Source organism: Perognathus longimembris, chromosome 4 (genome assembly GCF_023159225.1).
Source record: "Perognathus longimembris pacificus isolate PPM17 chromosome 4, ASM2315922v1, whole genome shotgun sequence".
NCBI classification, from domain to species: domain Eukaryota; kingdom Metazoa; phylum Chordata; class Mammalia; order Rodentia; family Heteromyidae; genus Perognathus; species Perognathus longimembris.
In genome coordinates this window covers 2,122,013-2,143,800 of record NC_063164.1, presented here as the reverse complement: position 1 = coordinate 2,143,800, position 21,788 = coordinate 2,122,013, and the positions used below count along the sequence as shown (strand labels likewise).

Here is a 21,788-nt window from a genome sequence, read left to right as displayed (position 1 = left end):
CCTAGCCAGGGCGATGATTGGCGGTCTGAGCTGTCAGTCAAGGGTGGAAGGCCATGGGACCTCCCTAAGGGGCAGTCTAAGTACGAGCAGGACCGCCCCCAGGTTAGTGCCGGCAGCCATCTTGCTGCACAGGGTCTTCAGGCTGGGAGGCGTGGCCAGCTAGAGCCGCCTTTCCTGTTCTGGACCGGAAGGCAGGCGGGGCTAACCGGGATCCCTCTTCCGGGAGGCGGTGCAAGCAAGCACGCCCCCAGGGACCAAGGCAGGCGGGGCTCTTCAGGGCCTCACTCCCGGGGCGCAACAGCCACACACCTCCGGGGCGGACAGGCGGGGCCAGTCGGTGCGCCCCACACAGAGGGTGGTACGTCAGACAGGGTGGCACCAGCCCCACGTGAGAACAGACGTCGGAGAGAAGCCACCGCAGTTCTCAGCTGAGAGCTGATTTTCTGTCGAAAGAGCAAGAAGGACCACGGCACCCTGTGCCCCAAGTCAACTCCCGCGGAAAGTCACTGTAAACCCCTGGAGGCTGGCTCAGCCCTGGGGACCTGCCCCGTGGGCCTCCGCGCCAGCGTGGACGGGAGAGCCAGCTCCTTCCTGAGCCGGGCTCTCTGCTCTGCACAGGTTGGGAAGATGACCACATTCCCGTGTGTGCGCCGCCCCGGGGCTTGAACTCCACCCTGGGAGCCGTCCCCAAGCTTTGCTCTTGCTCACAGCTAGCGCTCTACCGCTTGGCCCACACTGGCCACGGCACTGCCGAGTGGCTCACCGCTGGCCAGCCTCCTTGTCGTCTCGTACCTACGAAGGGTGCGAGGCCTGGACACCCAGAGAAGGGCCTGCAGCGGGGACACAGCCAGCCACCGAGCCCCACGCAGACACACCCGTGTACATGTGCGTGTACATGTGCGGAGGCCTGCCCGGCCCACATGTGGGCACTGGCGGGTGACAGGGTAGGTGGCCTAGGTACAGCGAGCAGCCAGGGGCAGCCTGGGAACCACAAGGCTGAATACTTTGGACAAAGCCCTCTGTCTAGGCCAAGCCTAGGGCGGGGCTGGGGCAGCGTGCACGGTCAGTCTTCTGTTTGCCTGTTTTTGTTTGCTGATTAGTTGGAGATGATGTCCTGTGGGAACTCAGTCACGAGGAAACAGGTCAAATCGGGAGTCTTGATTGCAGAGTCGGTGACTGCAAGGTGCACTCGGGTCTCAAAGACCTGCAGTCTATACTGGAGCCGGAACCCAGCTTCTAAAGACATGTTTGGGGTGGAGATTTAAACCCAACAGAAATAGACCACATGCATCTACAGAGAACTCAAAAAACTAAGCCCCTCCCAGCCCAATAAACCAATTAGGAAATGGGCAAAGGAGCTAAAGAGAGACTTCACAAGAGAAGAGATAAAAATGGCAAAGAAACATATGAGGAAATGCTCAACATCCCTGGTAGTAAAGGAAATGCAAATAAAAACAACCCTGAGATACCACCTCACTCCAGTTAGAATGGCCTATACTCTGAACTCAGGCAACAACAAATGCTGGAGGGGGTGCGGGGAGAGAGGAACCCTTCTCCATTGCTGGTGGGAGTGCAAATTAGTACAACCACTTTGGAGAACAGTATGGAGGTTTCTCAAAAAGCTCAATATAGACCTACCCTATGACCCAGCCATACCACTCCTAGGCATCTATCCTAAACAGCAAAACCAAGATATCAAAAAGACATTTGTACTTCCATGTTTATTGCGGCACAATTCACAATAGCCAAAATATGGAAACAACCCAGATGCCCATCCACAGACGAATGGATCCAAAAAATATGGTACCTATACACAATGGAATACTACATAGCGATTAGGAATGGTGAAATATTGTTATTCGCAGGGAAATGGTCAGAACTTGAACAAATAATGTTGAGTGAGACAAGCCTAGAACACAGAAAACAAAGGGGCATGATCTCCCTGACATATGACTGTTAAGATGGGGTGACGGAGAGACAGTAGAGACCAGGTCTGTGAAACCAAAAACTGCTTGTCAAATGGTATTTCCCACAGGATTGGGGCAGCGACCCAACACTATGTAACTAAAACCAAACAGTTACTCAACATATAAAGGTCAAAAATTGACCTGTCAGGGAAATACAATAGCTCAAAGCTACGTATGTACGTTCATATAAGACTACTGTCGACATATGGTCTAATATCGACATTACATTTAAAGCCCTAGGCGAACTTTCTTGGGCACGGCCACGTGGCTACTGTATATGTTCTTGATACATCGTATATTGTATATATGTCTACCTGACCTAGGGAAGGGAAAGAAAAACAGGGTGTAAGATATCACAAGAAATGTACACACTGCCCTACTATGTAACTGTACCCTTTTTGCACAACACCTTGTCAAAAAATTTGTGTTCAATTAATAAATAAATTAAATAAAAAAAGAAATAGACCACATGGGGCTCAGGGGTCCGCTTAACCCTCACATACAAGGGGTCTATGCCTCCAGTTTGCCATTCATGGAGATGGTGGGAGGCAAGCAAATCAGAGCGTGTGGGGCCAAGCGAAGGCCAGCCTGCTGTGCAGCACACGCTGTCCCAGGGCTGAGCAGCACGGCCGCTGCGCGTTCTCGGGAGCGGAGCTGAGCATCTGCATGGCCTCGCTCACCTCTGGGCTTTCAGAGCCGGTGGAAAGCCCTTCCGCCAGCACGGCACCGGGATGGCGGGGAGCACAAGCCATGCTCATAGACCCCGTTTCCTCGCTTCCGGGAGAGGCTCACGCGCTTTCCTGCCGGGCTGGCTCGCGCCTCAGTGCTCAGCTCTCAGCCTCCCGAGCCGCTGGGGCCACCGGCGCGGGCTCCTACTCGGTGGCTTTGTGCTCGGGTTCCGTCCTGGGGGGCGAATGGCCAGGCTGAAGCCAGCGCCCTCTCCCTCAGAGCTGGCCAAGCTGGGAAACAAGCCCGGCATTCCCCACCAGGAGGGACGGGTCACTTCCAACCGGAGACAGCGAGGCGCCACCCGCCCAGAGGACAGCGACACCGTAGCCAGCGCCCTGGGGGCCTGTCATCAGTGTCCCCGCCCCCACCTCCCCCAGGCTGAGCAGGGGGCCAGTGGCCCTCATACTCCGTCCACGAGCGGGCAGGGCCCGTCCTCCCGCTGGGGGGGGGTGGGCGTCCACGGAGGCGGGTGTGGAGCCCTGGGCGTCCTGCGCCCACCGGCCCCGTCCCTGCCCCCGCGGCCGTGCCGGCCAGGCAGGCGTGTGGGTTCCCCGGCTGGCGGTCAGGACCCCGAAACACCTCTAAGAAATTGCCTAGCTCTCCAGAAGCGTCGTCCTCGCGGCCACGCGAGCCCCTGTGACTGTAGGAAGCTCGGTGTGTCCCCCGTGGACGGGGGGCCCCGTGGGGCTGCTGCCCCCGCCTCCTGTCCCGGCCACCCCGGGGGAGGGGAGGCGCCTCGCCCGCGTCCTGCGGTGCGGGGCTGGGAAGCGTGGCTCTGGCCAGCGGCGTGGCCGGGTCTGCGACCCCGCGTCAGCTCCCAGCCCCCCCCTGACCGCGCTCAACCCCCCAAGCCTCGTGCGGGCATGGCCGGGCATGGCGATGGCTGCTTTATTTTTAGATGACCCCATTTTCTTGGCTGCCGCGGGCACTCGGGATGAATGGAGACGTCGGCGTAGCCCAGAGCCAAGGCCAGCGCTCTGCGTCAGGAGGCCTTGGTGTCCCCCACCCTGCCCGGCGTGGGGGTTCTGAGGAGTCTTCACACAGCCCCCCACCCTGAGAGGGGTGCAGATCCCCCCCCCCTTGCCTTCTCCCCCATCCTCACCGGCATGGCTGCCCAGATGCGACAACAGCTCTGGTGTGTCCCCGCAGCCCCTGGAAGACCCTCAGGCCACCCAGAGGCCCAGACCCTTACACGAAACGTGGACAGTGTGAGCGTCCACAGCTGACAGTCGGCCCGGAGCCGCCACCCGGCTCCTCCCTCGGTGCCCTCCCTCCCGCGCAGACAAAGGCTAAAAATACCCCCGGCCCCCACGTGGCTGCCGGGGCGGCCCAGCCCGGCCCAGCCCGGCCCAGCGCAGAGTGCACGGCCGCCACGCTCTTCACCGCAGCTGACTTCCGTCCTCAGGGCTCTGATCTCAGCGCGAGGCCCCGAGTCCACGCAGAGGTAGGGCCCGGGGGCCTCTGGGTAGGGCGGGTGACAAGGCAGGTGGCCTTGGTAGAGGGCACAGCCCGGAGGAGCCGCAGGGCTGAATACCTGGCACAAAGCCGCCTGTCGGGGCCGAGCCTCGGGCGGGGCTGGGGGCGCGCGCACGCAGGATCACACCCGGCTGGGCTGAGGCTCCTCGCTGGCCTTCCCGGCCACCCCCACCTCCGAGGCAGCCCAGGGAGGGGCGCCGAGACCCCTGCAGCCTCCTCCCCGCACTGGGACCACGGGCAGCGGGGAGCAGGGAGCGGCGGAGAGGCCTCAGGGAGTGCTGGGCTCTTTCCACTGGCAGCCGCCAGGCCGGAGGACCGCAAAGACGACGGTGGAAGGTGGGGTCTGTGGCGGTGGCGGGGAGCAAGGCCCCCCCCGGCCTACAGGGCCCTGGATAATCTACCAGCCCCTAGGGCAGACAGATGGACAGGTGGACGGCCTCCGACCCTGTCCTGGGTGGGCGAGCGCCCAGGCCGCTCCCGGGAGGCCTAAGTCAGCCCCGGGGCATTTCCTGGCTCTGGGAGCAGGCAAGTCCCAGGGAGCCGGGCTTCCGCGCCACCCCCCCCCACCCTCCCCCCATCCCTACCCGCAGGCCTCAGCCGGGACTGAGCCATTTGACACCACTCAGTCCTTGGCATTCCACCCATTGCCAGGGGCTGCGGCCTCTGCCTGCGCGGTGGGGCGCCCCCTGGGGGCCCCGCCTTCGTAGAGGGCGTCTTTGGGGGAAATACCCCGAAGCACGTATTAATGACAGCATTTACCCAGCGGGGCGGTCACAGGACTTGGCGGTCAGTGCCGGGGGGAGAGGCCTGGTAGGCGGGGAGCACGATTTATGTGCAAGGGGCTTCCAGGGAAGCAGGGTGACGGAGGCCCCTTGGCCCTCAGCCCCCTCCTCAGAGAGGGGCCTGCGTGGCTTGCTCAAGGTCACCCAGCAAGGTCACCTCGGCAGGCAGAGACACCAGTGGAAACGTCCCCCTGGGCTGCCTGGCGATGCTGGTCCGGCACCGGGGCGGCCTCCCGCCCGCCGGGGCCCCGCGCGCCCTGTGCTCCGGGCCTGAGCCGCGTCGCTCGGCCCTGCGGAGGAGCCGCCCACGGGGGGCCCCCCGGCTGGCCCTGTTCTGCCCGCCTACCTGGCCGTGGCGGCGGCTCTGCCTCCTCTGAGCCTCAGTTTCCTCCCCGAACAACGGAGCAGGGCCCGGGCCGGGGTTAAGGCGACGTTCCACGTGGCCAGCACCGCTGGTGGGAATGGGCGAGGCGGGCCGCTCAGAGGACAGGCCCCCGGGGACTGACGCCGCCGTCCTCCCCCCCCCCCCCCCCCCCAGGCGCTCCGAGAGGCTCCAGGCGCGGGCTGAGGACAGACAGTGACCCCGCACCCCCCCCCCCCGCCCGTTCCCCATCGCACCATGGTGCAGAGCATGGACGACCTGGACTTCCGGCTGCCCTCCCACGCCCAGGACATGCTGGACGGGCTGCGGCGGCTGCGGGCCCTGCCCAAGCTGGCGGACGTCACGCTGCTGGTGGGCGGCCGGGAGCTGCGCTGCCACCGCGGCCTGCTGGCCCTGAGCAGCCCCTACTTCCACGCCATGTTCGCGGGCGACTTCGCCGAGAGCCTGTCGGCGCGCGTGGAGCTGCGGGACGTGGATCCCGACGTGGTGGAGCAGCTGGTGGACTTCGCGTACACGGGCCGGCTGAGGGTGACGCGGGGCACGGCGGAGGGCCTGGCGCGCGGGGCGTCGCGGCTGCACTTCCCCGCCGTGCAGAAGGTGTGCGGCCGCTACCTGCAGCAGCAGCTCGACGCCGCCAACTGCCTGGGCCTCTGCGAGTTCGGGGAGCGGCAGGGGCTGCCGGGCGTGGCCGCCAAGGCCCGGGCCTTCCTGCGGGAGAACTTCGAGGCGGTGGCGCGGGGGGACGAGTTCCTGCGGCTCCCCCCCGAGCGGCTGGCCGCCTGCCTGGCGGGCGAGCTGCTGCAGGCGCGGCCGGGGCAGAGCCGGCTGGCGGCGCTGCTGCGCTGGGCGCGCCACGACCCCCGCGCCCGCGCCGCCCACCTGCCCGGGCTGCTCCGCCTGCTGCCCCCCGACGCGGTGCCCGGGCCCTGCGTGCGGCGGCTGCTGGCCACGGAGCCCCTCATCCGGGGCTCGGAGGCGTGCCGGGAGGCCCTGGCTCGGGGCCGGAGCGCGGTGAGCGACTCGGGGCAGGGGCTGGGGGGGGGGGGGAGAGGGAGGGGGGCAGGTCCTGCGAAACGAGAGGCTCGGGGGTGGCCAGGTGGAGGCGGCCGCGGGGGGCAGAGGCCAGCGGCCCACGCGGTGTCCGCGGGGCGTGGGGATGGGGCGTGTGTGCCTGTGTGCGCGTGTGCGTGTGCATGCGTGTGCGTGTGCAGGCCTTCCCCGCCCCCGTGCGGGCACTGGCCGCTCCCCCACGGCCGCTCTGACCTGGGCCCCGCCCGCAGGTGCCGCCTGGCCTGCCGCAGGAGCTGCAGGAGGTGCTGGTGGTGGTGGGCGGGCAGGCGCTGGAGGAGGAGGATGAGGGCGGCGGAGAGCCCGCCGCCCCCCTCGGGAACTTTGCCTTCTACAACACCAAGACCAGTGAGTATCCACGCACCGCCCTGGACGCCGGGCCCGCGGGGAGCCACGCCTGCCGGTGGGCGGAGCCACGGGGGACCCGCCCCAGCCCCTGCCCTGGGGTGGTCTTCACGGGGCTTGGTGGGAGACCGAGGGCTGGGGAGGCCCTGACTCGCTGGGCCTGGGCCGGGATGTGAGCTGCTGCTCCCCTTCGGGTGTCTGGACGGGGGAGGGGCAGGCCTGCTCCAGGGCACCCCCAGGGGCCTTCTGTCTCATCCCCCCCCCCCCACTGGGGAAAGGACCGTGGGGCTGGTGGTGTCCCGGGGCACCTAGCGGCACGAGGCAGGCGAGGTGGCCATCTAGGTCAGGGCTGACGTCAGGGGAAGGTCACGGGTGACACAGAGCCGAGTCAGGCTCTGCTCACCGGGAGGCCTGCCATTCCACACGTCCTGAAAAGGGTCAGAAACGGCTGGACGTGCCGGGACTTCCCACGCCTCCCACGTGGCCATCTTCCCACGTGTGTGCCTATCCCTCGCCTCGGTTTACCCTGGGAGCAGCAGGAAGGCAGCTCCCCCTTGGCCCAGCATGGCCGCAGGCCACCCCCTTCAGCCCCCACCCGTTGTGACCGAGGGGGCCTGGTCCCGGCTGAACCGTCTGCCCCGGGCCAGGGCGGCCTGCCCAGCCGGGAGCCGTCCTCTGTCCAGTCTGCATCTGAGGAAGGCGGGGCCCAGCGGAGCCCCAGGGCGGCCCGGGCCCCTCCCCCAGGCCATGCCCTCCCCCGGGCGGCCCCTCCCCCGCCCCGCCCACTGGCGAGCCCCCCTGACCCGCCCCTTCCCCCTGCAGGGAGGTGGATGGCGCTCCCCGACTTCCCCGACTACCACAAGTGGGGCTTCTCGCTGGCGGCGCTCAACAACGACGTCTACGTCACAGGTGGGTCGGCCGGCGGCCGGGGGGCTGCCGCCAGGACGCCTGGCCAGCCAGTGCCCCCCAGCGGAGCCCCCCGACACCGATGCTCCCCACTCCGCGGGACCCCCGACCAGCCAGCCAAGACCCCGGACCTCCCTCCCTGCATGAGGTCCGGGAGGCGTCGACCCAGCATGGACCGGTGGGCGCCCGGGATCTGAAGGCCCAGGCCGGCTCTGCGGGGCCCCGCGGCCCCGCCTCCCAGGGAGAAGGGGGAAGGGGGGCTCCCTCTGCCCCTCCATATTGAGGAGTTAAGGGTCCCTGTCGGATTTGGTTGTGGGAGGAAGTTTCCCCGGATGGAGTGGAAGCGCTTGTCTCTTGGGGGGGGGGGGCAGGGGTCCCCTGGCTAGACCGCCACCCACAGTGTCGCCCTGGCAGGTGGCTCACGGGGCACCAAGACGGACACCTGGTCGACCACGCAGGCCTGGTGCTTCCTGCTGAAGGAGGCAGCGTGGAAGCCCGTGGCCCCCATGCCGAAGGCCCGCACCAACCACGCCAGCACCGCGCTCAACGGCGAGATCTACGTCATCGGGGGTGAGGCCGGCTCCCCGCTGCTCGGTCCTAGGGGCCTCTCGTTCCTGCAGCACGGGTCTGTCCCTTCATCCCCCCCCGGGGCTGCCCTGGGGGGGGGGCCAGTGAGCCCCACACTAGGGCCCCCTACGGGGTCTTAGATTCCACGGGGAGGGCAGGCTAGGTAGCCAGCTCCGGTGCTCCCTCCCGAGGCCTTGGGACAGAGCGATCAGGACAGGATGTGGCCTCCAGAAGCTTCAAGCCCCTGGCTGGGAGGACCAGGCCTTCCCTGGAAGTTAGCCTTGGGCCTTAGCCCAGAGCCAGCAGGGTGTGCCCTGGGGTGGGGCGCTCTGGGGGGCCTTCCGGCCGCGTCTCGCGTGCTGCCTGCCCTGGCTGACCCCTGTGCGCTCCGTGGCCGCCGAGTTCTGGGGCCCAGATGAGATCGCACACACCGTCCCCGAACCCCGGCACCCCAGGGCCCCCGGGGACCCCCAGGGGCTGATGTCAGGCCCCAGGAGAGCGGGCGTGCCTGCCCACTCCAGCCCTCTCCTGACGCCACGAGGACTGGGGACGCCCACGGCTCAGGGGCCGTCCAGCCAGCGGGCCGGAGAAGACCCTCAGGACCACCGGGTCCTCGACAGGCAGCGTGGACACTCCTCAGTGGTGTCTGCACGTACTGATAACCTTGTATGGCCCATAAATATTATGAATATCCAAATGGCCTTCAGCAGAAAAAGGCTCCTCAGGCCGTGCACAGGACTCCAGGCAGACCCCCCGGTTCCAAGTGCCCGGTCCCCCCACCTCTTGGCAACATGGCCTTCCACAGCCCCAACTTTACTTCCTCTTGAGGCCACACCCTCCTGGCTGCCCTGATGCAGCTAGGACTCCCTACCCGCCCACTCCCCCAGGTACCACCCTGGACGTGGTGGAGATGGAGAGCTACGACCCCTACACAGACAGCTGGACCGTGCTCAGCCCCGCCCTCAAGTATGTGAGCAACTTCTCGGCGGCCAGCTGCCAGGGCCGGCTCTACCTGGTGGGTTCCAGTGCCTGCAAGTACAACGCCCTGGCCCTGCAGTGCTACAACCCCGTGACAGGTGGGCAGGCTGGGAGCTGCCCCTACCCCACCCGGGGCCTGTGCCCAACGGGGGAGCCACAGGCCCCCCCGAAAGACCTGAGGACTGAAGTTAGAGCCAGCCTCAGAGGAGCTCAGCGGCGCTTCCTCTGATTAACCACCAAAAACAAAACAAAACAAAAAACGGAAGTGGAGCTGTGGCTCAAGAAATAAGAGTGCCAGGGTCCAGCTCAGGGACAGCGCCTAGGCCTGAGTTCAAGACCCAATACTGTTTCAAGAGAGGGAGAGGCGGGCGGGCAGGGCTGCGCGGCCGGGAGCAGCCGGCCTGGCGCCTCCTACAAGGGCCTCGTCCAGCGGCTGGGAGAGGCCAGGGCCAGGAAACCGGGGAGTCGCCTCCCAGTGAGGGGCGGCGAATGGTCTGAGCCGCAGGCTCCACTCTGGGTGACACGGAGCGGGAGCTGCCAGGGCAGCAGCCCTGCAGGAGACCAAGGTCGGGCGGGGTGGAGGCAGAGCCCAGGCAGCGGAGCCCGGGGCGTCTGCAGTGCGTCGGGATGGGAAAGTTCCCAGGCCGCCGTCCCTCCCGAGGATGAAACCCCTGAGCCCCGAAACCCCTCCTGCCAGGCAGGGCTCAGTGAGAGCCAGGTGTGGGCCGGAGCGCGCGGCCCCAGACGCCCAGCCCCCCCCCCCCCGGGGACGCCCTGGGCCTCCTTGGTGAAGGCACCTGTGCCCCACAGATGTGTGGAACGTGATCACCTCGCCCTTCCTGCCCAAGTACCTGTCCTCCCCCCGCTGTGCCTCCCTGAAGGGGGCGCTCTACCTCATCGGGGACAACACCAAGAAGATGTACGTCTACGACCCCGGGGCCAACCTATGGCAAAAGGTGGGTACCTGGCTCCCCCGGCCCCCAGAGACCCGCCTCTCCCTCCCCCCTCCAGCCCGGGGGGGGGCAGGGACGGGGGCTTTCTCCTCCCGTGGGTCTGTGCCTGATCCGCTCACCTTCGGGGAAAGGCCGCCGTCCTTCCTGCAGCCTCCGCTTGCCTGGGGGCCGCGGGGCCGGTGCCCTCCCCCCCCCCCCCGCTGCCCCTGGGCTCCAAGGCTCTACTGACGGAGGGGAGGTGGGTGACCGGTGACCCGGGGGTCCCAGGCCCCCGCCACGGGCTGGGCTGGGGGTTCCCGCAGCGCGGGGCCGCGCTTCGCCCTCGCTGGGCGTGGGGACGGGAGGCCACGCACACCGTTCATTCCCCACCACCCCGGCTCCCCCCGCGATGCCATCGCTACGTGGCCTCCGCACGCACCCCGGGCTCAGCCGGGCGCGGGGCCTGGTCGAGAGGTCTGGTGGGGGCTCGGCCCTCGCCCTGGGTGTCTGCTGGGGCGGAGCCACACCTGTCCCCACGTCCCCTCCGAGGGCCGTCCAGGGGGCTCCGGGAGGTCTGGGTGGGGCCCTGCTGAAGGGAGCCTCGGGAAGCGGGGGGGGGGCTCCCCAGGGGCCGAGTGGCTGGCCCACTCCCCACGGCTCAGCCCCTCCCCCGGCCCCCTCCCCCCCACGCCCCGGGCTCCGCTCAGACGCCCACCCGGCCTCCGGCAGGTGCAGTCCCAGCACAGCCTGCACGAGAACGGGGGCCTGGTGGCGCTGGGGGACGCGCTGTACGTGACGGGCGGCCGCTGGCAGGACATGGGCGTCGTCTACCGCGTGGAGATGGAGGCCTACGACACGGTGCGCGACGCCTGGGCGCGCCACGGCGCCCTGCCCCGCCTCTGGCTCTACCACGGGGCCGCCGCCATCTTCCTGGACCTCTCCACGTGGACGCGGCGCTTCCCATCCTCCTGGGAGCGCTGAGACGGGGTGCCGGCCCCCCCACCTTCCCCCCCCCCCCCGCCTCACCCTCGGTGCCCCCCGCCGCCACCAGGGGGCGCCACGGAGACGCCCTGCCGGGAAGGCACCGGACCAGGAGCAAGGCTCCGGGGAATCGGCCCTCTCCCGCCCTCTCTTCTGCACCCAGACCCAGATGGGCTGCGGGTTCGGGGCCTTGCTCCCGGCAGGTTCCCGGGAGGAGGGTGACAGGCGCTGGCTGTCTGCCAGCTTCGCCTGCCAGCCACGGTGAATTGGGGGCACTCGGGGCTGCCCGCGGTTTTGGGGTGCAGGAAGGAGCGCGTGGCGCCCGGCCCGCCCTCGTCTGCGCAGCACAGCTGCCCGCCCCGGCGATGTTCGCCTCGGGCGCGGTGAGGCCGTCCCAAGCCGAGGGCAGGACCCGCGGGGGGGGGTCCCCAGCACCCCAGCCTCAGGGCGGGGAGGGAAGCGGGGCTGTGCACCCCCTCAGGGGCCCCCCGGGGCTGGGGCGCCGGGAAGCGAGGGCGCCCACCGTCACCGTGTACACAGACGGTGCCTCGTGTTAACGGTTGTGACCACAGGATAGCTCGAGACCCTGTTTTCTGCCTGAACCTGTGCCCCCCCATACTGAAATAAATAACCCGCCTCCTTGCTCAGACCCCCTAAAAGCCTAACTCCCAACCCACCTCCCCGCACGACCCCCAACCCCGCGGGAAGGCCGCGGCCCCTCGCTGTGCTTCAGTAACCGTTGAGACCCAGCCAGCCTGTGATTCTCCTCCAGTCCTCACAAAGGGGACCATGACAAGAGCCGCGGGGTTGCTGCCCGCACCCCCCCCCCCCCGGGGCTCACGCCTGCCGTCCTAGCTACTCGGGAGGCTGAGCTCAGAAGACCATGGTTCAGAGCCAGCCCAGGGGGGGAAAGCCCATGACACGCTTCTCTCCAATGAACCACCAAAAGGCTGACGTGGAGCTGTGGCTCAGGCGGGAGAGCGCCAACCTTGAGGAAAAAAAGCGAAGGGACAGCAACCAGGCCTCGAATTCAAACCCCAGGCCCCAGCATGCACGCACACATGCGCGCACATACACACGCACACACGCGCACACACGTGCACACACACGCGCACACACACGCACACATACACACGCACACACACGCACACACATGCACACATACACACGCACACACACGCACACACAGTATTCTGGGGCTACAAGGAGAAGGAAGTCCTGTTTGGAGCCGGTGTGACCGCCTCCTCTGTCGTGAAGGCACGTGGGGCGGCCCTGCTTCATCCTGCCTGGAAGTCGTGAGTCTCCAGAGACCCCCGCTCCTGCCCGTCCCCTGGCGCTCTGTGGGCTTCCTGGAGATGCCCTGCCCTCCTGCGACAAAGCCGCTGCGAGGCTCCAGCTGGGCTGAGTCTTCCGCCAGAGGCCATGCCAGCACCGCGACTGATCGCATCCGGGCCTTTGGACAGAGCCCAGGCCACGGGGGCCCAGAGCCCAGGCCACGGGAGCCCAGATCCCAGGCCACGGGGGCCCAGAGCCCGGGCCACAGGAGCCCAGGCCACGGGGGCCCAGAGCCCAGGCCACGGGGGCCCAGAGCCCAGGCCATGGGGGCCCAGAGCCCAGGCCACGGGAGCCCAGAGCCCAGGCCACGGGGGCCCAGAGCCCGGCCACAGGAGCCCAGGCCACGGGGGCCCAGAGCCCAGGCCATGGGAGCCCAGAGCCCAGGCCACGGGAGCCCAGAGCCCAGGCCATGGGGGCCCAGGCCACGGGGGCCCAGAGCCCAGGCCACGGGAGCCCAGGCCACGGGGGCCCAGAGCCCAGGCCACGGGAGCCCAGGCACGGGGGCCCAGAGCCCAGGCCACGGGAGCCCAGAGCCCAGGCCACGGGAGCCCAGGCCACGGGGGCCCAGAGCCAGGCCACGGGAGCCCAGGCACGGGGCCCAGAGCCCAGGCCACGGGAGCCCAGAGCCCAGGCCACGGGAGCCCACTCCTCACAGAAGCCGGGGACATGTTTCTCTCCATCAACAAACTCACGGGGAACTCAGCCTTCACACAACAGAGCAGGCGTGCCCCGACGGGAAGCCCACAGCTGCGAGACGTGGCCGCCCGGCGGGCACGAGGGCCCTTCCGCCGCCCGGGGGCTGTGGGTCCCCAGGCCAGCCAGCCACCTCCCCGGGCTGCTGGGCCGAGGCTGGGAAGCCGAGCGCTGCGTGCGTGCTCAGGTGTTCCAGAAGTGAGGGGTGCTGGTGAAGAACTGCATCCTGGGCCGGGAGCGGCTCCCCAGCCCTGCGGGGTCACGGAGAGCCCCCCGCACTCGCTGCCGGTGCCCCCGTTTCCCTGGATAAGGGGACACCTGCCGAGCTCCTCAGCCAACGGAGCCGGGGGGGGGGGGGAGGCCACAGCCGAGCCCTCCCTTCCTGAAGCGAAGTGTGGCTATCCTGTTGCGCCCGTCAGCATCTTCAGGTCCATCGCCACAGACCTGTGATTCCCGGCGGAATCGACCTTGCTTTCATCCCCATAGTGGTCTCGCTGTTCTAGGTTGTTCTAAGCCGCAGGCTGGTGCTTGAGCATGCGGTTTGCGGTCCTACCTTGCCAGAAGGAAGTCTCAGGGACTTACAGTCTCGGGGTGACAAGCTGGGGCTGAACATTCTCAGTTTGAGCACTCCCACAGACCCCTACCACCCTGCGACCTCCAGGAAGGGGCACTGGCATGGGGCACACGTCCCAGCTGGCCCAGCTGGCGGGGCGGGCCTGGCTCACCGGAGAGAAGCCCCCTGGAGCCGGGCACTGCCGCTCACGCCTGCAATTTCAGCCACTCGGGAGGCTGAGATCTGAGGATCATGGTTCAAAGGCAGCCCAGGCAGCAAAGTCTGTGAGCTATGAATCTCCAATTCACCAAATAAAATAAAAAGCTGAAAACAGAGCTGTGGCTCAAGTGGTGAAGCACTAACTTTGGGCAGCAAAGCTCAGAGACAGTGCCCAGGCCCAGAGTTCAAGCCCCAGTACCAGCCCGAACAGGAGAGGAGAGGGGAGGGGATTTGGAGAAGAAAGGGAAAGGGAGGGAGGGAGAAAGAGGGAGAGGGGGAAGGAGAGGGAGAGAGAGGGGAAGGGAGTAAGGGGGGGGAGAGAGAGAGAGAGAGAGAGGAGAGGGAGGTGGGGGGGGATTGGAGGCCCCTTCTCCCTGGTCAGGCCTGCTGCCCTGCCCTGGGGATTTACCGTGGGGGGGGGGGTGACGGGGGAGGACGGTGTGGCGGGCCGAGGGCACAGGGCAGCCTCATCCGCCCGCCTGCCCCGCGGGGCACCGTGGCCGCCAGTCGGCCCAGCCCAGGCCCCGGGGAGGCCGGGAGCGCTGGGGCCCCGGAGGTGCAGCTTGTGGGGAAGAACCGGGACGCGCCCGCCGGCCTCGGGCAGCAGGGGCGGAGGCGGCGATCTCCAAGTGGCCGCGCGGGGCCCAAGGGGGACCGTGAGGGCCGGGGCCTGGCGGAGGACGCGCGGGGCAGCGGAGGGCAGGGGTGCGGCGGGCCGGCGAAAGGCGCGGGGCGTGGAGACGGGGCCCGGGGTCCGCGCGCAGGGCACCAGGAGGGCTGGGCGGGGAGGTGCGGGGCGCGCGCCCTCGCCCCCCTTCTCCACGTGCGCCGGGAGGGGGCGCCCTCGCCGGGTCCCCCCTTCTCCACGTGCGCCGGGAGGGGGCGCCCTCGCCGGGTCCCCCCCCTTCTCCACGTGCGCCGGGAGGGGGCGCCCTCGCCGGGTACCCCCCTTCTCCACGTGCGCGGGAGGGGGCGCCCTCGCCGGGCCCCGCCGCCTCCCCCACGTGCGCGGCGCGCGGCCGCCGGGAGGGGGCGCGGGCGGGCGGGCGGGCGGGCGGGCGCGCGGGGGATTCAAGCGCGCTCTAAGGCGCGGAGCCAGGGCGGCGAGGCCTCAGCCCCGGTGGCCCCGGAAGCCGCCGCCCGCATGGCCCCGGCCCGCCGTCCCGCCGGAGCGCGGCTGCTGCTGGCCTGCGCGGCTCTGCTGGCCGCCGCCGCGGGCCTCGGCTCCCCGGAGCCCCACTCGCCCGCCCGGAGCCGCGCGCGCCGGGAGCCGCCCGCCCGCCCCGACGCCGACGCCGAGAGCCCGCGGGTAAGACGCGGCCGCCCGGCCCGGCGCCGCGGGTCCCCGAGGGCTGGCGGCCGGCGGCGGGGCGGGGGTGGGGGGGATGGGGAGCGGAGGGTCACCGCAGGGGCGCAGGGCCGGGCGGGGCCGGGTCACCGGGTCACCGCAGGGGCGCAGGGGCCGGGTCCCCCGCAGCCCGGCCGAGGCGAGGACCGGGGTCCGGCGCAGAGGACGCAGGCGTGAAGGAGGAGTTGGAAAGGCAGCCGTCCGGGGGGACCCCGTCCAGGGACCCCCAGATCGCAGCCTCCCACCCCTGCCTGCCGTGCCCAGCGGCTTCCCTGCGGCCGAGCGAGTCCGCCGGACGGCAGCACGCGGTCTCGGGCAGGCAGGGGCTGGGCCCGGGGTGGGGCTTGGGCCGTGGGCCCCGGTGGGTGACCGAAGTGGCCCCCCAGGCCCCGGGGCTCCCGAGCAGCCACGGTAGCCCCGAGGTCCTGGGGCGTGGCCACTAGAGCCGGCCCGCATCCCAGCCCCCGAGGGCTGCTTCCTCCACCCCCGCCGGCCGCCCTGCCCCGCACAGGCCGCCCCGGGACAGCGTTCCCACCCCCCTCACTCCTCTGAGAAGCCTGCGTGGAGGCCCACGAGCGGGCATTTCTGGAAACGTCTGGCTCAGGCCGGTGTCCCAGGAGGCTGAGGAGGACGGGCGTCCATGCAGAGGCCTGGAGTCCCGGCACCTCCCCAGCTCGCCTGGCCTCCATCCCACCGGGCCCCGGGCCCCGCATGGCCCTGGCGGGGCTGCCCCCCTGAAACTTGTGCTGGGGGTGTGTGCCAGGAGTCAGAGTTCCCCACAACCAGAGCTCTGCGGTCACTGTCAGGGCAGGACCGGCAAACCAGCTCATCTCGGGGAAGGACCGGAGGAGCCCCGCGCCGGCCCGGGCCACAGCCTCCATCCTCCTCCCCAGGCCCCGGGCCTGCCGGTCCTGGGAGCTCGGAGGCCAGGCCCCGGTGTGGCAGGGGGGAGGGACAGCCCCTCCAGGGCCCCCTCCGGTGAAGCACGTCCCAGGGGTACCGGCAGGGGGACATGATGGGGGCTGCTGTGTTCCAGGAGGCCGCTCCGGAGCCAGCGCACGGTGTCGACCCCCGGGACGCCTGGATGCTGTTTGTCAGGCAGAGCGACAAGGGCGCCAACGGCCCGCGGAGGAGCCGGGGCAAGGCCCGGAGGCTGGAGGTGAGCGCCGCCCTCTGCCCTTGGCTCCTTATCGCCCGCGTGGAGCCATCTCCGCGCGCAGAGCAGGGGAGCCCGGGCGGCCCGGGGCCTGGGCGGGGGCCCTGCCTCGGCCATCCTCCCCACACCCCAGAATGCCAGTGCGCGGAGGAGGAGCCCGCAGGTGGGCTGAAGGGATGGGGCGTGGGCAGCCGGGCGCTGGGTCTGATGGCTGCCTCCAGAAAGGAAGCACGTGCCGTCCACCAGGGGCTGCGGGCGGATCCCAGCTGAGCTCCCATCCTGGGTGCTGGCTCTGTCCGGAGGCCCAGCCTGGCCTGCGCCGGGTCCCACACACTCAGGGATGCTGTGTGTGTGTGTGTGTGTGTGTGTGTGTGCGCGCGCGCGCGCGCGCGCGCACTGCTTCCCTTCTCTGCTGGGTTTGCCCAGCCTAGTGTGAGCACCCCAAGGAGCCCAACTCCCCCAATGCCAGGCTTGGTGTGCCTCGGGGCGGCAGAGAGACCTGAGGGGCCCCCTCACGGAGGGCGGAGGCCCTGCCTGTCCCCGGCAGCCGGACCCAGAGGAGTGGCCGTCCATGCCCTCCGGCCCCCTGGGCTGTCTTCAAAGCCATTTTTTTGTCCTCTAGCTTGGCCTGCCAGGGCCCCCCGGCCCCCCAGGGCCACGAGGACCTCCCGGCTCCACCATGGCACCCGACGTGCTGCTGAAGGAGTTCTGCCTGCTGCTGAAAGGTAAGGGAGGGTGCCGCCCTCCGACGTGGGCTCCTGAGGGGGTGGGCAGGGCGGTGGGGCGGACCTCGGTGCTCAGCAAGCACCCAGGACGGCCACTGGCCAGCCCCCGCTGTGGGTGGGGGTGGGGGGCCTCCCGGGGAGAGGAGGAGGAACGGGGACTGTCACTTGCTGGCCCTGTGAGTGCCCAAGGCTGACCCCCGTGCCCCGTGGGGGGCCATGGGTCCCCCCCCCCACTGTGGCCGCACAGCCCACATGACCTGGACTAGACCGCGTTCGTGGAGCGCCACCGAGGGCCACTGCCCTCCCGTCCGTCACTCAGGGGCGTCCCTGGTGGGGGGGGGGGGCTGGTCTTCTCCTGTGTGCTCGTTGTGAGTGCGCGCTGGGGCTGCAGCTGGGGCGCTCGCGGCCCCTTAGCGGTTTTGCTCAGGGTTCACCCCGCTTGGGAGTGAGAGGTCCCCGCGAGGCGGGCTTCACACCGCCGCGTGCGGGGCAGCTGGGATGGCAGGTGCCCCGGGCATCCACCTCCCCGGCCGCCCTCGCCGAGGAGGGACCGCAACCTTTGAGTACCGAGGTCGTGGGTGCGGGGTCCTGTGGGCCCCGGGGGTGGGGTGGGGGGGCGACCTCGCGTGCCCACTGCTGCTCTGTGCCAGGCGCCGAGCTCTGCCCGCGGGGCACCCCCCAGCCCGCCTCCGGGAGCCCGGCCCCCGCCCGGGCCCACGCGGGGCGGGACGGCGCGGGTGCGGGGCCCCTGCTGGCCGCGCTCCTGGCCCCGGGCCCGCGGGCGCCCCGCGTGGAGGCCGCGTTCCACTGCCGCCTGCGCCAGGACGCGCCCGTGGAGCGGCGCACGCTGCGGGAGCTGGGCGCCTACCACCTGGTGAGTCGGGGCGGGGCCGGAGGGGCGGGGCCGGAGGGGCGGGGCCGGAGGGGCGGGGCCGGAGGGCCTGCCAGGGGCCCGCGGGGCGTGGTCTCCTGGTGGGGCGGGGACGGAGGGGCGTGGTCTTCCCGGAGGGGCGGGGCCAGAGGGTCTGCCGGGGCCACGGGGCGTGGTCTTTCCGGGTGGGCGTGGTCTCCCGGTGGGCGTGGTCTCCCGGTGGGACCAGGCCCCCGGTGACCTTCCCTGTGCCCCTCAGCCCGCCGAGGGCGCCTTCTGCCGGGGCCTGGGCCTGAACCTGACCAGCGGCCAGTACACGGCGCCAGCGGCCGGCTTGTACCTGCTCTCCGCCACACTGCACGTGGGTGAGGCCCGGGGCGTGGGGGGCCCGCCCGCCTCACCGCCCCTCCGCGCAGCCTCAGTGACCCTGACCCGCCTTCCCACAGCCCTGGCGGCGGAGCCCAGGCGGGGCCCGCCGCGCCCCCGGGACCGGCTGCGCTTGCTCGTCTGCATCCAGTCCCAGTGCCAGCGCCACCCGTGAGTGCCCCCCGCGGCCCGCCCCCGAGGGAGGGAGGCGCGCTCCCCGGCCCGGGAAGCCCCGGCGGAGGCTGCCCCCCGACGCCGCGCCCGGCCACACTGCCCTCTTGTGCAGGCCCTCCTGCCTCCTCCCTCCCGGGCCCCCTGACCCCGGGGCGCTCCTCTGGGGACCCCACGCAGGCGCCCTGGGGCCTCCCGGAGCCCCCGCCGGTCCCCCGCCTGCATACCCGCCGCCTCCCCTGCTCCCTGCCCCGGCCGGGGAGGCCGCGCGGGTCCCGGGCCTGTGTCCCGCTGGGAGAAGCGCGGGTGCACGGGCACCCCGAGGCGCTTCCCATCTGCTGCCGGCCTCCCGCTGCCCACCCGAGCCCGGGCTCACGGCGGCCTCGCTTTCCTGGCGCTGACAGGCGCCTTGGGCCCCGCGTCGTTCACCCTCCGGGGACCCAGTCCCCACACGACCTGGCACCTCACGGTGGCCAGGGCCAGGCGCCTTGCAGGACACAGCGTGGGTCCCCACAGGCTTTTGAGAGTAGTGGTGACGCTGGGGGGCTCCCGGCGCCCGCTGACCCCTTCTGTCGTGACTGCAGCTCCCTGGAGACCATGGTGGGCCTGGACGGCAGCAGCGAGCTCTTCACCGTGTCTGTCCACGGCGTCCTGTACCTGCAGGTGCGTGGGGCTGGGCCAGGGGGCTGATGGCGCGGGCTCGGGGCCCCTGGGCGCAGCCGTGAGACTCCAGGCGCGGCCGTGCTGCCGCCCAGACAGAGCGGGCCGCAGCCCCAGGCCCCAGGCGCCGGCCTCCACATTGCAGGCTTCCTGAGAGGCCCATACTGTGGGGGCCCATGGGGCTGAGGGGAGACCCCGCAGCCGTGGCGGCCTGAGGCGTAAGCGACAGGCACTCCCGCGCTCTGAGGATTTGGCAGTGGTAGGGTTGTCCGTGTAACGGAGGCTGCGCAGGGGTGCGGGGGTCAGCTGAGGTGGGCGCCCCAGCCCTGCGTCCCGACAGCAGGCCCGTGGCAGTGCTGCCTCGCAGCCCACACTCGGCCCGAGTGTCCCTCACGGCTCTGACTCCGGGCAGGCCTGAGACCCGCCCTGCAGCAGGGAAACTGAGGCTCGCTCACAGCCCCCCCCACGCCAAAGCAAACAAAGCGCTGCAGGAGGAGGACGGCCAGCACCGAGGCCCTGCTTGTGTCCGGCCGCCCAGGCCCTTGCCTGACCCCGGCCCAGGCCTCTCCCGCGTGGGGCAGAGCGGGCGGGGGTGGGGGGGCGGGCTGCGGTGGGCCGGCCGGTGCTGACGGCGCCCCCCCCCCCCCCCTGCAGACGGGGCAGTACGTGTCTGTCTTCCTGGACAACGCCAGCGGCTCCTCCCTCACGGCGCGCGGCGGCTCCTCGTTCAGCGCCGTCCTCCTGGGCGCGTGAGCAGCTGCCCAGCAGGCGGATGGGGCGGGACCCAGATGCCTACGGAGCGTGGGGGGGCGGCAGGAGGAAGCCTGCCTGGAGCCCGCCGCGGAGACGACACCGCCGCAAGCCCCGGCCCCAGGGACCCCGGGACGCCGTGCGAGCGGCTGTCGGGAAATGCCCGCAGCCTGGCCGCACCTGGTGTCCCCACTGCAGACCTGGCTTCCTGCAGCCTCAGTCTTTCCTTGTCCTGGTGCAGCCTTCTCCGGATGGTTTAACGCACTCAAAGGCTGCAGGGAGCCCCGACCTGGGAGGTGACCCCCTGCTCATAGGGGCCCAGGCCACCTTGCCGACCGCAGTCACGTGACCGCTCCCCGTCTATCCAGGCAGCTCCTCTCCTGTGCCCCTCCCCAGCCATGCTCTGCTTCTGGTGGACCTCCACACCGCCAACTCAAGCAGACACACTGTGGACCCTTGGCCCAGCAGGACAGGGGCTTTGCAGGGGGCAGTGCACCTCTACCTGCCAAATGTGTGCAAGATGAACCCCAAGTCCCACCCAGCCTTCGGGAGGGATGCCCTCCCCTCCCCAGCACAGACAGGGCTGCAGACTGGCCACCACCCAGGCGCTCTCCCCGTCCTGCTGCTAGGACAGTTTCCCGGTAAAAGGCGGATGGACACGCTTCATCCGTGGAGGCGGCTTCCCCCAGGGTGCCGGCCCCGCTGCCGAGACCCCTCAGGGTGGCCCTTCCCATCTGAGTGGCAGGGGGCGCTGGCCACCCTGGTGGTGGAGGCAGTTTCCAGGAGAGGCAACGAAGCCCCCCCCCCCCCTTCCCCAGTGCAGGACTGGCCCCTGGAGCCGGCAGTGAGGACGGCAAGGCCCTCAGCGACACCCTCGGGGGCCCAATGCCTGCTGGGAAGACTCCTCAACCTCAACACATGCACAGGCCGGGGGCCCCCCAGGTGTCCAGCTGGCCTGGCAAGAGCTGAAATCTGGGAGACAAGGGGACAATGGCCACAGTCCTGGAACCTTCCAGCTGCCTCCAGAACGAGGCGGCCTCGGGCAGGCTGACCCAGCCAGCTGCTCCGTCCACACACTGAAGTCGGGCCGAGGCTGAAAGCTGGGCACAGCCGACACCCCATGTGCCCCATCAGCAAGCAGGCCCGATTCCCAGTAGGGCGCAGACCCACCCTACCAGGAAGCACCCACACGCCGATAAGGGGGTGGCGCGGCCCCACCCTCCTCAGGATTCCACCGTGTATCCGGTGGGCACAGACACTCCAGAGACGTTATCTTCTCCCCTTGAGAAGGCCACATGGACACATATCTCACTTTCCCCACCTAAGAGTGTTGCGCGTGTCACTTCAGTGTCTATTGTGTATCACGGGGTGGGATGTATTTCTGTAACTTTGATGAGTTGTGTGAACACAAAGCTGTGGAAATAAAGGGCAGACTTGGGACTCACCGTCTTCGTGTTTCAGGTCAGGCTCTCACCAAAGGCAGGGAGGAGCAAATTGAAAGGCCAGGCAGGCAGCGTCTGGCCTGGGGGCGGGGCTGCCCTGGAGGGCAGAGCCCTAGCACGGAGCGGGGCGGCCCCGAGGCAGTGGAGGCAGGGCCGGGGCACGGGGGACTCGGGCCTGCTGTGGGGAGTTCCCTGGCAGACGCTGAGGTCCAGTCCCCGCAAGGACGTGGGAAAGGTACCTGGTCCTTGACGCTCCTGGGAAGGGCACCTCGTCCTTCACCTTCGGCCGAGGCTTCATGTGACAGACTTCCGGAAGTCACCTCAGGTTTGCACAAAGCATTCCCAAGTGTAGCCTCCACGGCAAATCGCCTCTCTGGGCGATGACA

General features: G+C 69.5%; 2 protein-coding genes across 4 annotated transcripts; both read left to right on the top strand.

Annotated features, from left to right (window-relative positions):
- The first annotated feature begins 4,066 nt into the window (after positions 1-4,066).
- On the top strand, positions 4,067-11,935 carry Klhl30 (kelch like family member 30). 3 transcript variants are annotated; one of them, XM_048344135.1, is made up of 8 exons: positions 4,067-4,140; positions 5,493-6,347; positions 6,617-6,752; positions 7,572-7,833; positions 8,070-8,225; positions 9,110-9,298; positions 10,011-10,156; positions 10,862-11,935. In XM_048344135.1, the coding sequence occupies exons 2-8, from the start codon at positions 5,574-5,576 to the stop codon at positions 11,668-11,670; spliced, it is 2,472 nt and encodes an 823-aa protein (XP_048200092.1). In that variant the 5' UTR covers positions 4,067-4,140; positions 5,493-5,573; the 3' UTR covers positions 11,671-11,935. The 3 variants fall into 3 exon arrangements, with proteins under 3 accessions (XP_048200092.1, XP_048200094.1, XP_048200093.1); XM_048344137.1 differs by having other exon boundaries at positions 7,572-7,658; positions 10,862-11,157; XM_048344136.1 differs by lacking the exon at positions 4,067-4,140 and adding an exon at positions 4,488-4,508.
- Positions 11,936-15,045: 3,110 nt separating this feature from the next.
- On the top strand, positions 15,046-19,997 carry Erfe (erythroferrone). The gene is made up of 8 exons (XM_048344329.1): positions 15,046-15,222; positions 16,268-16,420; positions 17,040-17,142; positions 17,793-18,016; positions 18,273-18,378; positions 18,460-18,550; positions 19,135-19,213; positions 19,865-19,997. The coding sequence occupies exons 1-8, from the start codon at positions 15,058-15,060 to the stop codon at positions 19,961-19,963; spliced, it is 1,020 nt and encodes a 339-aa protein (XP_048200286.1). The 5' UTR covers positions 15,046-15,057; the 3' UTR covers positions 19,964-19,997.
- The last annotated feature ends 1,791 nt before the right edge of the window (positions 19,998-21,788 follow it).

What these genes read in the sequence shown, in the direction of transcription:
- Klhl30 (XM_048344135.1), top strand. Translation starts at nt 5,574, where the DNA reads ATGGTGCAGAGCATGGACGACCTGGACTTCCGGCTGCCCTCCCACGCC. An exon ending in CGTCGACCCAGCATGGACCG is followed by an intron (nt 7,834 to 8,069) that starts GTGGGCGCCCGG and finishes TCGCCCTGGCAG; the next exon opens with GTGGCTCACGGGGCACCAAG. An exon ending in GTGCTACAACCCCGTGACAG is followed by an intron (nt 9,299 to 10,010) that starts GTGGGCAGGCTG and finishes TGTGCCCCACAG; the next exon opens with ATGTGTGGAACGTGATCACC.
- Erfe (XM_048344329.1), top strand. Translation starts at nt 15,058, where the DNA reads ATGGCCCCGGCCCGCCGTCCCGCCGGAGCGCGGCTGCTGCTGGCCTGC. An exon ending in AGCTGGGCGCCTACCACCTG is followed by an intron (nt 18,017 to 18,272) that starts GTGAGTCGGGGC and finishes TGTGCCCCTCAG; the next exon opens with CCCGCCGAGGGCGCCTTCTG. An exon ending in ACGGCGTCCTGTACCTGCAG is followed by an intron (nt 19,214 to 19,864) that starts GTGCGTGGGGCT and finishes CCCCCCCTGCAG; the next exon opens with ACGGGGCAGTACGTGTCTGT.